This window comes from Chrysemys picta, chromosome 12, assembly GCF_011386835.1.
Source record: "Chrysemys picta bellii isolate R12L10 chromosome 12, ASM1138683v2, whole genome shotgun sequence".
NCBI lineage: Eukaryota > Metazoa > Chordata > Testudines > Emydidae > Chrysemys > Chrysemys picta.
This window is the reverse complement of record NC_088802.1, coordinates 43,925,392-43,940,228: the sequence shown is the minus strand read 5'-3', so window position 1 is coordinate 43,940,228 and position 14,837 is coordinate 43,925,392. Positions and strand designations below refer to the sequence as shown.

General features: G+C 55.8%; 1 protein-coding gene across 7 annotated transcripts in view; it reads left to right on the top strand.

Moving 5' to 3' along the window:
• Window positions 1-14,837, top strand: part of LOC101952064 (polycystin-1-like) — a 64,081-nt gene that overhangs the window by 1,072 nt on the left and 48,172 nt on the right. For 3 of the 7 annotated variants that reach the window (XM_042841091.2, XM_042841090.2, XM_024101795.3), the window contains exons 1-6: window positions 12-1,919; window positions 4,862-4,933; window positions 5,324-5,395; window positions 5,648-5,817; window positions 7,596-7,870; window positions 8,506-8,887. In XM_042841091.2, coding sequence (XP_042697025.2) covers window positions 1,450-1,919; window positions 4,862-4,933; window positions 5,324-5,395; window positions 5,648-5,817; window positions 7,596-7,870; window positions 8,506-8,887 — 1,441 coding nt within the window. In that variant the 5' untranslated portion in view covers window positions 12-1,449. Of the gene's footprint in view, window positions 1-11; window positions 1,920-4,861; window positions 4,934-5,323; window positions 5,396-5,647; window positions 5,818-7,595; window positions 7,871-8,505; window positions 8,888-14,837 lie in introns of those variants that run through there. The other 4 variants (XM_042841088.2, XM_042841089.2, XM_042841087.2 and 1 more) reach the window with 4 other exon arrangements.

Below are 14,837 nucleotides of genomic sequence, written 5' to 3'. Positions count from 1 at the left end.
CCCTGCTCAGTGCATGGGGTGGGAGGGAATTGAGAGAGAAATCAGCCAGCGGGTGTGTTTAGAGAACTCTTGGCCCCAGACACTGGACTGAATTGCTGCTGAGTTCCAGGGTGGAAACAAAGGTTGCAATAATACCCCCACCTTGAGGAGTCACAAAGTGTTCCCAAGGCCAGCTGCAAATGCCAGAGCCACCAGGTCAGCTCCCTTGACCCATGTCAACCAGGAGATACCAGGTTGGTTTTTTTAACTGTTTTGAGGCCTTCTTTCCAGTGCATGGCAACTTCTCCAGTGAGTGCCCGATGTGCTCTGGACCTGAATGGAGACGATGCTAGTGGGGGAGCGTGGACGACCGGAGCAGGGAAGGTGAGGGGAAGGTGCTACGAGGTGGAGAGAATCTTGAGGTGATTGACAAGGGTCCTGGGAGTCCGAGGTGGAGGAAGCACAGGAGGAGATGGAGGGTTGTCATAGGAGCTGTAGACTGAGGATAGGGCGAGCTGGGTTGGGGATATGCAACAAAACCTCCCTAGCTCATAACTAGAACTAGACTGGGAAAATCCCTGGGGAATTGATGCGTTTTGCAAATTAGTGAGTAAGCAAACAAGCACAATAGCAAATGTTGACGCACTCTGCCTTTGTTTTGACAGCCGCTGTTCCGTTTTGTTTCTTTCTGCTGGGTCTTCCGAGCTCACTAGCTGACGTACTGCAAGGTGTCTTGCAGGAAGGAGCAAGGTGTCAGTGACAGGAGGTGGGTGCCGCTGCCTGCCTCTGCTGCTACAAAAAAATCTCTGCGGGGGTGAAGTGGGGTGAGACTGCTGGGGGGTGGGGGCTGCTTTATGGATCAGAGAAGTGAAATTTATGTAGGAAGTGCCAATGGCCAGGCAGCAAGTGTTCACTGACTGAGGCATTTCACACTGCTCATAATTGTCTCCGTGCTGCCTGTTTGCTGGGTCTCGCCTTATTATTGAATGATTAACTCTCTATGAAAGGGACTTTTTGTGAGCGTACATCACCCAGCATCAAGGGCCTTGATCCCTGCTTGGGATCACTTGGCACTACCACGATACAAGGTGCCAACATGGTCTGTAATGCACTAGCTACCTCGGTGCTGCGCGCCTACAAATTTATATATATATTTTTATCAACTCCAATTCCCCCTTCTTTGTTACCTCTAACACCTCAGGTTACCACGGCTGAGAGAAACATGCATTTCGCCCCCCCCCCTCCTTTTTTTCTTTTTCTCTAGAGTCTGAAAAATCAAACTAGTCAGTATCACTTCTGTTTTCTAGCCAGTTTCACTCCTGCGCTCCAGGCTGCAATGTAATTGCAGCAGAAGGGTGTTGGTTTGTTTAGCTGGTGCTGTCACTTTAATGCCAGTGCTGTACAGATGGGCCTGTTTGCAAGTGGAGAATCAACAGCTTTGCTTTAACAACTGGCCTCTCAGGGCTGGTCATGGAGGCCAGAGCCCTCTGCCCTTCCTGGGCAAAGCAGGTGTGTCAGTCTGCCCATGGGGGTGCCTGCAGTTCCACTGCTCTCCTCTTTGGGGCGCTGTTGCTATGCAGCCTCAGCACTGGGGCCAAACCTGAGGGGGCCCCGGCAGTAAAACCAGCAATGATGGGGCTGAAGGAGCAAGGGGGCGCTGGAAGGTGCAGGACAGATTCAGGGACAGGCAATGACAGGGATTTAGCCTACAACAAGGAAGGGGCCAGGACCCAGGCCTCAGAAGGGGCACGAGTGGAGGGGCTTGGAGGTGGGAAGAAGATGTCCACAGCAGCGAGAGCCGGATGCCAGAGCCCAGCGCTGGAAGAAGCCACACCGTGCCTAGCCAGCTGTGTCTGCACTTCCCTGGCAGTGAACTGCTCTCGCTCGGGGCTAGCAGAGGTTCCTCCGGGAGAGCCCTGCTCCTGGAGAGTGACCGTTCTGTGAGTACCTCGCCGCCGTGGGTCCCTGCCTGGAAGGGGTGCTGCTTTTGTGTCTCCAGCCTGTGCTCTTGGGAGGGGAGGAAACGCCCACGCAGGGAGAGGGCTGCAGTGTGTTTACAGGTGCTCTGCAGTGCTGGCCCCACAAGGCGGGGGAGCGCCTGTCCTGGGGGAGGCTGCTTTGATGGAATGTTAATGAAATCCCAGGGCTCTGCCCAGCTGATCCTGGGGGCCTGCCAAGGAATGTGCACTCCTCCGTTGGCTCCCTTTGGCCTCTGAACTCTGGGGAAAGGGCCTGCAGGATCTCAGGGAGACAGCAGCGCTTTAGACACCTCTCCTGAAGCTGCTCCACAGGCGGATGCTGCATTCTCAGACCCTCTCAGAGGCGGCCAGGGAATTACTGCATTGCCCAAAGAATCCCACATGCCTGCACCAGGATGTCAGCCCTTAACCCAGGGATGCCCTCCCAGGCACTGGGGCCTAGTGGTTAGAGCATGGGACTGGGACTCAGGAAACCTGGTTTGTAGACCCATCCCTTCTACTGACTCAGTGACCTTGAGCCCATCACAACTCCTGTATGCCTCAGCTCCCATAGCTGTGAAACAGGAGTAATAACGTGTCACCCACCTTTATAAAGTACATGGAGATTGTTGGGAGGAACATGCTATATAAGTACAGAGAGTTAATCTTTAGTGATTGTTCTTTAATAGCAGCCGTGCCCGTCTGAGCTGTAGAGTAGGATAAAGTGACGTCAGCGTCCCAAGGCCATTGCACCCACATTCATGATACCAGTTTAAAGCGAGCAGCATGACCGGCGTCCACACGCTGTGCAGGTTGGCGAGCGTGTTGGTTTCGATCACAGTTCTCATTGCCCTCTCTCTGGAGGACAAGGGCTGCTGCAGTAAGCTAGCTGGCCGCACGGCTTTCGTTAACATCCTTGCCAATGACACTGCTTTCCAGATCGATTGAGCTTTTCAGCAGACAGGCCCAAGTCAGCGTCTCGAGTGGCTCAGTCAGTTCCCCACCCCGAGAGACCCTGCCCCCATTGATGCATATTAGGTGGCCGGCCAACCCACCTCAAAGGCAGGGTAATTTTGGGGGAAGGATGGTCCTTAATTTAAAGCAGTGAGTGTAGCCTAGTCTGAGCCCCAAACTGCTGGACAAGAGAGCTGGGTTCTATTCTTGACTCAGCCACTACCTCGCTTCAGGCAAGTCACTTAACTGCTCCGTGCCTCAGTTTCCCTGAATGTTATATACTTCCCCAGGAGGGGTTGTGAGCCTTCCCTAACATGTCCTGATGTACAAGTGCTACAGCAGGCTGGAGCATTTATTTCTTATCAGGGTCTAGCACTTCCTGCCTCCAGTGGCCGAAGGGAAGGGAGGGACTGGTTTAGAAAAGGGCTACCATGGAGAAGGTATGGGCCTCTGGGGGGCCCTGTCAGAAGAGATGGTTCTGTGGCAGGCGTCTCTAAGGAGCTCCAGCTACTGGCCCTCCAGTCTCATTGGCTCCTCAGGCTCTGTCAGTGTGGCGGGATGAAACCCATAAAACAATGTTTATCTCCTCATTCCCATCAATCACCATGGCAACGAGGCCTGATCACCCACAGTTTGCAGGCACAAAGCTGTATCCTGGGACAACAGAACAGGCTGTTCGTATCCCTACTGGCTGCAGTAGACTTGGGGCTGGTCGCCTGGGCAGCCCTGGTTACTGTCACCCTGCAGGTGGTGGCTGGAGAGGCCTGCAATGTCCTGGCATGGAGATGGTTCTTTCAGAGGGTTCCTCTCCACCCAGTCGAGTTGGCCTTACCTCACCAAATGACCTTATAGTGTGAGCTCCCCTCCTGCCTCAAGGGGTTTCCCATTAAAACTCCCTCCAGTGCAGCCTATAACCAAGGGGGGACATCCAAAACCCTAGATCCAAGCGCCCCCAAAGTGCAGGGTGCTGGGATTTGATGTCTGAAGCCAGATTGTGCAAACGACTCCTACTTATAAAGGCCAAACCAACAGCTCAGATCTCCCTCCTCCTCCCCCCCACCCCGGACTAGGGCCTGTTGGAGACCCAGGTCTGAATATTGCCAGTCTGCATCCTCCTAGCATGCTCCAGTACAAGCCCAGTAACATGCTAGCCCAGACCCCTGCCTCCTCCCAGTGAAATCTGGTTGGTTCCACTGCAGGGACCCCCAGAAAGAGAGAGACCCTGGAGGGCCCTATGGCAGCGACTGGGGCCTGATGACTTGAAGGGTGAGGCGCTTTAATTAGTTAAATTTCCTCCCAATGTAACTATGGTTTCCCCCGGACCCCCCATGTTCTCCTGGTGGATTCTGAGGGAAGCGTCTCCCGGCAGCAGGGGGTGGATGTTTGCTGCAAAGGAATGTTGACTTTATTAAAAACATCCAGCTAAGCTGCGCTAAGCAACCCCCACCCCTCGCTGCCCCTGCCCAACATATGGATGAGGAACCTGGCAGAGCGTCAGATCTCACGGCAGAAGCATTTAGTCAGCGGCTTCCCAGGGAAACATGCGGGGAGGATAGTTAAGCACAGTCCCGAGGTTCCCTTCATGGGGTGGCTTCTGGAGCTGATTAAAATGCAGGCTCAGGGTCCTGGAGAACCCAGAGCAGGTGACCCAGCCCCCTCGTCTCCGTGTGGCGGTTGCAGAGACCCCAGGGCAGGTTTCTCAATCCCCTGTCAGAAAACAGAGGCACGGTCAAATTAAATGACCTACCCAAGGCCTCATGGCAAGTCAGTGGCAGAGCAGTGATCAGACTCCCCCCGCCCCCAGCCTCCCAACACCCCGTCTGGCGCTTAATCGATTAGCGCGTGCGGCCTCTTGGGTGAGGGGCATGTGGTTCGGGGTTTCCCTGTGAACGTTTCATACAGCCAGGCGTCTCTAAGGAGCAGTGCGAGGGCCTATGCTGGGTGCAAATAACTCGTTGCTTTCAATGCAGGGACCTGTCCCACAACCACCTGAGCAAAGTCGGAGCGGAGGAGCTTGCTGGATACCCCAGCCTCCAGGTGCTGTAAGTAACTCCTAGCCAGAGCCCCAACCCCTTCCCCAGCAGTTTGCATCACTCGGTTCACAGTCTGATTTTGGTGGCAAGAAAGGGCCCAGCAGGTGTGACTCCCCACTGGCAATGTTCCCAGCCCAGAGGCTTGACAGCCTACGAGGCTGATGCTACCAGTATCTGCAGCTGGGCATGGTGAAGCCCCTAATAAAGCTTGCTGGCTACGGTGGGGGCGGCAGACAGGAGCTGTGCTTCTCTTGAGCTCTGCAGCAGCCCAATGCACGCTCCGTGCTAGCCCCGAGCTTTCCAGCCCCATCCCCCACTGCTCCATCCTGAGGGTGAATCTGGGCCCAGAGCTATCTCCCCTCCCTCACCGGGGTCTCCTCTCTGGTCTCTCCTTGGCAGGGATTTGAGCTACAACTGTATCCGCACCATAGAGGAAGGAGCCTTCCGCCACCTGGGCAGACTGCAGTCTCTGTACGGTTATGTGCCTTCCTTCAGACCTGTCTCCGTTTCTTCTGTCACCCTGCCTTGGGTGTATTTGTCCCTGTCCCTCCTCTCTCCATCCCTTATGCTGCTGACCCCCTCCCTCGCCCCCCCCCCATTTTGGTATCATGAGCGTTTCTCCCCTTTTGGGGGTGGGGCGCTCTGCACAAACAGAGGGAGGTGTTTAGAGGTCCCCGACCTCCCTCCTCACTGTCCTCCCCTTCCTCCGCTCTCCTCCCACAGCAAGCTCGTCTCTAACAGCCTCGTGTGCAGCTGCTCCTTGCGCTGGCTCGGGGCCTGGGTGCGAGAGAAGGGGCCGCTCGTGAGCGATGCGGAGCTGCTCCATTGCTTCCAACCAGCAGGCGCCAGCAGCATCGGGCTAGTGAGGGCGGATTTCTCAGCTCTGACCTGTGGTGAGTGACCCCACCACCACCATGGCACCTCCTGCGCTGATGGAGAGGCTGGGCTGGCGGGGGAGGGAAGATCTCAGCTGCCGGATGGAATTCCAAGCACGGAACAAATCTGCGAGGTGTCTGCCCCCCACCCTCAGCCCATGCGAGCCGGATGGAGCATCCCAAGCATGTGTTATGAATTTAGGGGGGTGGCGGAATTCCTCAGATAAACACAGTGTTTTGACTGTCCCCTCTGGTGCTCAGTGGTAGTGAGGGAGCTGCCTTCGTCCAGCCCCTCCTTTGTATCTCTGGACTCTCTGACTGCACCTGAGAAAACCGAGAGCTGTGTAACTCACAGGCTGCCAACGCGTGCGGCCTCTCTGGCTCTCATCAGTCCAGCTCTAGGGACGCTTCGTCTGTCTCCGTTTTGTTCCCCTTTTGGAAAGACTCTGGGAGTTTTCCCCATGTGAGGTCAGGATGCCCCTTCCCATAGCGACCACCCCTCCGTCAGCCAAGCACAGCTATCCAGACTCTGCTGCAAAGCAAAGCACAGCTATCCAGACTCTGCCGCAAAGCAAAGCACAGCTATCCAGACTCTGCCGCAAAGCCAAGCACAGCTATCCAGACTCTGCCACAAAGCCAAGCACAGCTATCCAGACTCTGCCACAAAGCCAAGCACAGCTATCCAGACTCTGCTGCAAAGCAAAGCACACTAGGGCGTGGCTCGGCAAGCCGGCCTGGTGGACTGATACAGACACCAGATACTGATTCAGACCAAGAGGGGAGCTGGAGAAGAGTAACAGGGATGGATGAAGGGGAGAGAATCCACAGGGAAAGCTGGGTCAGACCAGAAAACTGCTTCAGGGTTAAAGAAAGAAGAGATGACCCAGAAGGTCACCTAAGGTCCCAGATAGCCTAGGTGCTGGAAGCCAACTCCATGTGCAAAGTGTTGTGTGATGGGGGTGGCTTATTATAAATATAGGGCGAAGTCCTGGCTCCACCTATATCACCAGGAGTTTTGCTATGGATCCAGGATTTGACCCTTTGACAGGGTCTACAAATGTCAAAAGGAAAGTCCTCCGAGCAATAGGGGATTAGGAGAATAACACACCAAAGGCCCGTGCAGTTGCCGAGTTATGCCTAAGAGGCGAGCTGACTTCCCCAAACCTGCCAAAGGCCTTGGTTTTCCCAGGGCAGCAAGTCCATGGCTAGTGTGATATAAACTAAAGAATAGCTCACCAGGTTTTGCTCACCAGAAAAATTACCTTTGGAGTAAAAGGAAGCATGAGACATTTCCACCCAGAAGGGAACTTGTAGAGGAAGTTTGAAAGGAAGGGACCCAGTGGTTCACAGGATCCGAGCCGCAGGATCCGACCCCCTGGAGTCCAGGGTTGGGCGGGATTTGGAATGGGCCTATCTGGAGTTCAAAGGGAACGGCAGCAGACCTGATTCACCAGTGCTGGCACTTCGTGGTGCTCTTTACATCTGTGCCGAGGGAGCGGATACTAGGTATAAAATGCCACTAAAGCCAAATTTGCCAAGTGGGAGCAATTTACCCCCCACTCTGAGCAGGTGTAAAGAGTGACCCGAAGTTCCAGGCAGTGCAGAACCAGGGGTCAGTTTCCAGCAAAGCCTTTGCAATTACTCACCTTTGCAGTTTTGGTTAGTGCCTCTGTGTAGGGTTTGCATTTGGGCTCCAATTTCTTCATGTGATCTAAGCTCCTCGCCACGTTGAGCTCTCTACACCTTCGCTAATAACAGACCAGCCAAGGGTTCACCTAGCTCTGTTTCCCTTTCAGCGGCTGATTTTATCTCCTGTGTGAAGGACCCAGAGACCAGGAGAGAGACAGTCCTGCTCTACTCTTACCTCCACCCTGGCACACACAGTCAGGCCTCCTGCCACGCGCTCTGCTCTCAAAAGGCGCACACCCATTATGGCCTGGACTTGGAGGACCGCTGCCTGTGTGGGTCACTAGGCAGCAAAGGGGCCGTGGACTGTGGGAAAGTGTGCTCCAATGAAATCCGGAGTCGTGTGTGCAATGGAACGGTTGTCCATGCCGTGTATCCTGTCCAGGTAATGCACCATGAGTTAGGCCGGGTCTCGTCCGAGGGTATATCTACACAGCAAAAGCTCTGCATGGGCTGGTCTGCCTGAGCTAGCTTGAATCCAGCCGGCACAGGTACCAATAGCAGTGAAGATCGCGCAGCGCGGGCTTGGGAGCTGAGGACGTACCCAGGGTCTGTGCCAGGCGTGTCCTGCTGGACCTGAGCTGCGCTGACTTCTCGGCTTTTGTTACCCAAGCTAGCTTTGGTAGGCTAGGCCGTGTACAGCTTTTGTTGGGTAGACAGACCCTGTGTGTGAAGTATTTCTCTTCCCCAGCCAGTGGGGACAGGCCGCTGCTCTGCGACAGCTGGCACTGGGAGAGGGTTTTAGCTGGATGTGGGCTTATGACGCCTTCTATTCTCTGAGAGTAGAAGGAAAGGTGGCTAGCGGGAGCTCCAGATGGGGGCTGAGGGTGTTGTATGAAGCCCCCACCTGACAGAAGGGGTTGGAGACAGGCCCCGTCCAGTGTGGGGCAGAGAGGCTGTGGGAGTGAGAGAGATGGAAAAGGGCCCTCCCATGGCATGCTGGGGGATGGGGATCTGAGATGTGACTGTTATCAATACCCATGTAGTTCTGCATCTGGTTCTCTCTCTCCCCTCTGCCAGGTGAGCCTCTCACTCTCTGCTCGGCCCCATTACAGTCTCCATGAGGTGATTGAATTCACCGCTGAGACCTTGCTGCCGGGGACCTTGTACACCTGGGACTTCGGAGACGGAGGGGAGCAGTTCTCCAGCAGCAGCCCGAGAGCTCGCCATATATACGCCCTCCCTGGCATCTATGCGGTGACAGTCAGGGCTCAGGTTGCGGGGAGGTCCCTGCTCCATAGAGCTGCTGTCAGCGTGATCCTGCCTGTGGGGCCGGTGGGTATAGAGTGCCCCAGGGCAGTGGGGAGAGGAGAGAGCATCAACATCTGGATCCACAGCCAGCAGGGCACTGACCTCTCCGTCCTCTGGAGGATGAAGATGCCAAGTGGACAAGAGACTCTGGGTGAGATATTGCAAGGCGTTTATTTGGGATCAGTGTTGGTTTTTGTTTTGTTTTCCCCCCCCTGAGATGGGGAACTGGTCGGGGAACTTCCATGGCATGTGGCAGTGCTGGGTGTTGGAGGAAGAATGGCAAGTTGTGACCCTGTCCTTCCTGCTCCTTCCCTTCTGCCCCAGGATTGCACACTAGAAAGGAGGAGAGAGCAGCAGCACAAGGCCTGGCAGGGCAGCCTGGGGAGGGCATAAAAGCAGGGCCAGGACAGCACAGTCCGGAGAGGGCGTGGCAGGGCAGTCTGGAGGGGCTGTGGCAGCAGGGGGCATGGCAGGGCAGTTCAGAGGGGGTGTGGCAGCAGGGGGCGTGGCAGGGCAGTCCAGAGGGGGTGTGGCAGCAGGAGGCATGGCAGGGCAGTCTGGACGGGGTAGGGAAGTCCGGAGGGGGTGTGACAGCAGGGGGCATGCCAGGGCAGTCTGGAGGGGGCGTGGCAGGGCAGTCCGAAGGGGGCGTGGCAGCAGGGGGCGTGCCAGGGCAGTCTGGAGAAGGAGGGTCAGTCTCAGGAGATGGGGAAATGCCAGATGCATCCTGGAGGCCTAGGGGTGCTGTGCGCTGAGCAACAGGTGCAGGAGGCAGCAGGAGGCTGACAGACAGCTTGGAGAGGGGTACTGCGATCACAGGGAGCGGAGAGGAATGGCTGAGGGAGTGCCCTGGTCTCAGTGAGTCAGGGAAGCAGTGGAGGGGACCTGGTGGGTTCTGCTGTACACTGAGAGGGGCACAGGGAAGAGGATCAGGTTAAAACCAGCTGCCTTTCTGTGTGAGGAAAGCTCCCTCCACGCAGACCTTTGGAGAAGGGAGGGCTGCAGCCGCGTATCCAGGGAGATTTGGGGCAGCCACAAAGAAAGGGTTTTAAAAAAATAGTTGCCGAGTAAAGCCCTATAAAAGCTATCAACGTACCGCAGAAGACAGCAAAGTCAGTGAGGGGCGAGAGCTTGCGGCACCGGGGACACAGAGACAGAGTGAGAAGAGGCTCGGCGGGACAGTGAAGGGGTAACTCCCACAGAGAGAGAGAGAATGCAGCTCAGCATCGCCTTAGCCCAGATGCTACAGTTATGGGCCTAGTACGAAACCCTAGACAGACAGGTCATTTCCGTGGCCCTTGTGTGGATCCTTCTCTCGGAGACTTTAATGCCCTGTGGAGCTGCATGGCAGGGGTGATGCTGAGCCAGGGCTTGCAGCTGGGCTGGCTGCTTCTCCTCCTGCTGGGCAGAGGGACTGCTGGTACGTGGGGCCTTGTCTGTGGCACGTGAGTAGGGCAAAGGTTCTCAGGGGTGAGGAGGCAAGAGGATGGCTGGTGCAGAATCTCTGTTGTGGGTCTATCGCTACTCGGCTGGGTTCGCAGTAGAGCGCAGCGGTGACTCTGGTATGCTCGGCAGCTCTCACGGGGCTTCTGGGCGGAGGCACCTGGCACGTTTAAGCTTAAATGTTGGTTCATGTTGAAGCAAATGGAAAGGAGAACACGAGAGCTTAGATTGACTTTGCCATGTGGTCTCCTGTAGTCAAATTCTGCCCTGCACCATCTTGGACCCCATAGAATATCAGGGTTGGAAGGTCATCTAGTCCAACCTCCTGCTCAAAGCAGGCTCAATCCCCAGACTGATTTTTGCCCTAGATCCCTAAATGGTCCTGTCAAGGATTGAACTCACAACCCTGGGTTTAATAGGCCAGTGCTCAAAGCACTGAGTTATCCCTCAGCCCCTTGCGTTTGTGTTCTCCTTCTTCTCCTTCTCCGTAAAACCAGAGTGACTGAGGCCATCCTGTGTGTGCAGCCTGTAAGAGACAGTCCGTGTGAAGAGGCAGCACGAGCAGCCAGGGTGAGACAATGGGGTCTTTGTGGATGAAGATGATGCCAGTATAGTGTCCCCTCTCAGCCCTCGGGGAGCAGACCAATAGTCCAGTGACTCCAATATTCTCTCTTCAAGAGTGGCCAATGCTGGGTGCTTCAGAGAAAGAGAGGAACCCTTCACAATGCACTTCGTTGTGCTGTACTTTGCAAAGGGGGACATTTCTTCCTGACCTCACCTGGGGATCAGGTCATGCCCTGAAGTAGGGGGTCTGATAGCCTATGAGATTGGAGTCTTCAGCTTGTACAATTGCAGGTGGCTTCTTAATCTTCCACCTACTCTCTCTTTGAAATGCTCTAAGCTCTTGGTTTGCAACAGCTCAGTGGTAGCTGGCAACTGTCTGGCTCTGCAGGCCCAGCCGTGGAAGGCTCTGAGCGCCTCTTTCTTGCCTGAGTCTTCCTCGTAATGGTTGAGCACTGACCCCTCTTCTTTCTGGTTCATCTGGTTTGTGGTGACTCTTCACACTGGGAGAGCAGCTCCGTGCAGTCCGTTGTAGATCCCGCACTGGGCTCCTGCCTTGGTGATGGGCTTCTGTCCATGCCTTTGGCACTGGGCTATGGGCATTCTCTAGGTTCTTGGTCATGCCCAGCAGCATAGGTCAGAACTATGGAGCAAGCCATTGGTGCAAGCCCATTGTACAGAAATAATACCTGGCCAATGTACTTCACATTTACTACTAGATCATCCCATTGTAGTGTCCCTGGGACAGGGGCTCTGGGGCGGGACAGGCTGAATGCTCCGGTGCCCTGGGCTCTCTGGCTCTGTGTGCTTTGCAGGACAAGTTCCCAGTGTTCCCTCTAATTGTTTATGTCCATGTGCGGAATGAATTTGGTTAGGTGCACCAATATGGAGGTGATGTGTGAGACATCACCTTCATATTGGTGCACCTAACAAAATTCATGTGGTGGGGGTGGGGCCGAGGGGTTCGGAGTGTGGGAGGGGGCTCAGAGCTGGGGCAGAGGGTTGAGGTGTGGGGGGGATGAGGGCTCTGTCTAGGAGTTGCAGGCTCTGGGGTGGGGTCGGGGATGAGGGGTTCGGGGTGCAGGAGGGGGCTCAGGGCTGGGGCAGAGGGTTGGGGTGCAGGGAGTGCAGGCTCTGGGGTGGGGCTAGGGATGAGGGGTTTGGGGGTGCAGGCTGTCCCGGGGCTGCGGCAGGGAGTGAGGACTATTCCCCCCCCCCCAGCCCTCTCTCACCGCAGCAGCTCGGGCCGGGGGAGAGGCGCCTCTCTCTGATGGGGCTGAGTTGTACCAAGGAAGGGGCTCCTCTCCCCGGCAGCTCCGATGGGCCTGGGCCAGGCCAGGGGAGGGGCTCCTCTCCCACGGCAGTGGTGGTGGCAAGTCCAGGACAGGTCCGTGCTGGAGGAGAGGCATCTGGAGGAGAGAGCCCCGGCGAGGGGCTTAACAGGGAACTTAGCCAGCTTGTGTGTTTGCTTTTGTATTTCTTGTGACTGCAGCTCCATGGTGGATGCTGATGCCAGGCCCCTGGGGCAGAAGGTTAGTGAGGCTCGAGGAAAAGGAGTATCTAGTCACCTTATCCCAGCAGCTCCTTCCCGGCGTGGAAGGAAACAGAGAGGACAGGCTTGGCCATGTGTGTGGAGTGGAACCCAGGTGGCTAGAGTTAGTTATACAGCCACCGCAGCTGCTGCTGTGTCCTGCCCAGGACCCATCGGGCGTCTTTCACTGGAGGCAGACTAGGGCCAAATTCAGTCCTGGCGTAAGCAGACACGGCTCCCATTAACGTCCGTGGGAAGCTGCATCTGCTTACCCCAGGGCTGCAGCTGTTCCTCCATCTCAACAACGGAAGCTCAAACCTCCAAACCTTTCCCTGCCCCCCAACATGCCACTGCCTGGCCCTATAAGTGTAGAGTTTGGGGTGTCCACTGCCACTGTGACCTACTTGCTGTGTTAATACAGCACTGGCTGGATTCCCTCTCCCCAGCCTTTGTCACTCCAGAGAGTCACGGAAGATGTCCCAGGCATGTAGTGTGCCCAGAGCGGGAACTGGTGCACCATTCCTCTGGGAAACAAGGTGAGCTGACTCTCTGTGCCCAGGGGTGCAGGGACGGGGCGAGGGGAGATGCTGCCCAGTCTCTGTAGCCAATATGAGGTGAGGGAAGCCTGCCCTGGAAGATAATGCTTTGTCCTTATACCTGGTATGGGGCAAGAGAGCTGTGCTGAGTGTGTCTGGTGTGAGGCAGGGGAGACAGGTACCACAAGTTGCTATATCTTGTCTGGGGGCTGGATGCCAGTTCCAAGTTCCCAGGCCACGAGAGGCTGAGCCTGTGGCGTTAGGGCAGTCAGTGCTGCCATCCGACCCCGGGGAGCTGGCATTGTGCTCCTGGAACTGGTGTGGGGCAATGGGAATGAGAAGACTCAGCATCGCGCCAGGAGATGTGAACACACAGATCGTGTCAGCACCAGCATGGAGGCTGAGCGAGCCCACCGTAGCAATCTATCAACTGGGGCATCCCAGATGGCTGCAAGGCCTGCAGTAAAGACTGACCTCGCCTCCTCTGTCCTCCCCCTGCACGGAATCTCCGGATGTCCGGACTGTTTATGTGGGGCTGCGGCAGGAGGGTTTTGAAGAGAGCGCCCCTGGAGAATGGGGCGGGAGGGACCATGCACTGCGCCCTGCAGGTGCATTATTTATATAGTGCTGGAGATGCACAGAAAAGACACCGAGTGAAATCCTGGCCCTGTTGGCCTCAATGGGACTTTTGCCGTTGACTTCGGCGGGGCTGGGATTTCACCCCCCATTTCTGCCTTGAGGAGGCAACACAGACCAGACCAAGCACAGGGCAACCGTCCAGTTAGGGGAGAGTGCAGAGAGCTGAATGCTGAGGAGACCAGCCCCGAAAGGTTTCCTGAGGGACTAGGCTTTGGGGAGGGATTGGAGTGAGGAGAGAGAGGGCTTTGGACCCAGAGAAAGGATAGTCTTGTGGTTAAAGCAGTGGACTGGGCTGTAGGAGACCCGTGTTCAGTTCCTGGCTCTGCTGCCAATTCCCTGTGTGACCTTGGGCCTGTCACTTCCTCTCTCTGTGCCTCGGGCTCCCACAGGGATGTTGTGGGGAGAAGTTTGGGAATGTAGATGAGGTGTTTGTGTACTGCGGTGATGGGGCCATGCAGCTTCCTGGGTTGAGCTGGGAGACCATTTCACATGCAAGGGACAATATGAGTGAAGGTGCAGAGCAGAAAGTGGGTGTGAGAGGAGGAAATGTGTGTGTTGCAGGTGGGAGTGTGATTTTGTATTTGCCTGAAGGTGAGAAGGGAGCTGTGCCTCCTGGGAGGACAGACAGTGGAGGGGATTTTTTGATCCTACTCTTGTAGGTGCAGGCAGAACCCTCTGAGTCACCCTCCATCCCATACCCCTCTTGTCAGGGAGGAGTGGGAGACAGGGAGCAGAAACCACCACTGGGGGGGAATCCAAACTAAGTGCCCCCCCCCCACTGTAGCAAACTTTTCAAGAGATCTTGGTCTATCAGAAAGGCCCAGCCAAAGCGCTGCCAGCAGCCTGCGGATGCAGCTCCTCAGGACGGGGGAGTAGGGTGACCAGATGTCCTGATTTTATAGGGACAGTCCGATTTTTGGATCTTTTTCTTATATAGGCTCCTATTACCCCCCACCCCCTGTCCTGATTTTTCACCACTTGCTGTCTGGTCACTCTACGGGGGAGCCAGGAGAGGTTTCTCCCTCGCTGGAGGAATTGATGGGGGCCTGGAACAGATCAAACTTTGTTTAGGGTTGCCACGGCAATGGATTTTTCTGGCTTCCTGTGGAAGGAGCATTTTGGTTGTTGCCAGGAGACCCAGGAATGCCAGACAGGGTGCTCCCTGGCTCCCGGGCAACCACGCTGGATACTGTGACGGTCTCATTGATTGGATTGGATTTTTCTTATTATCATGTAAGTGTTCTCATCAGAGGGATGTGAGGGCTCAGAAGGCCGCACTTAGGCCTGCCAACCATTGCTTAAGTTCCCGACACTGGGGTAATAACAAACTCGTCATCTCCTACCCCTTCTGATGCAGCGCTTTAAATATCAAATGCCATTTTCTCCCCAGT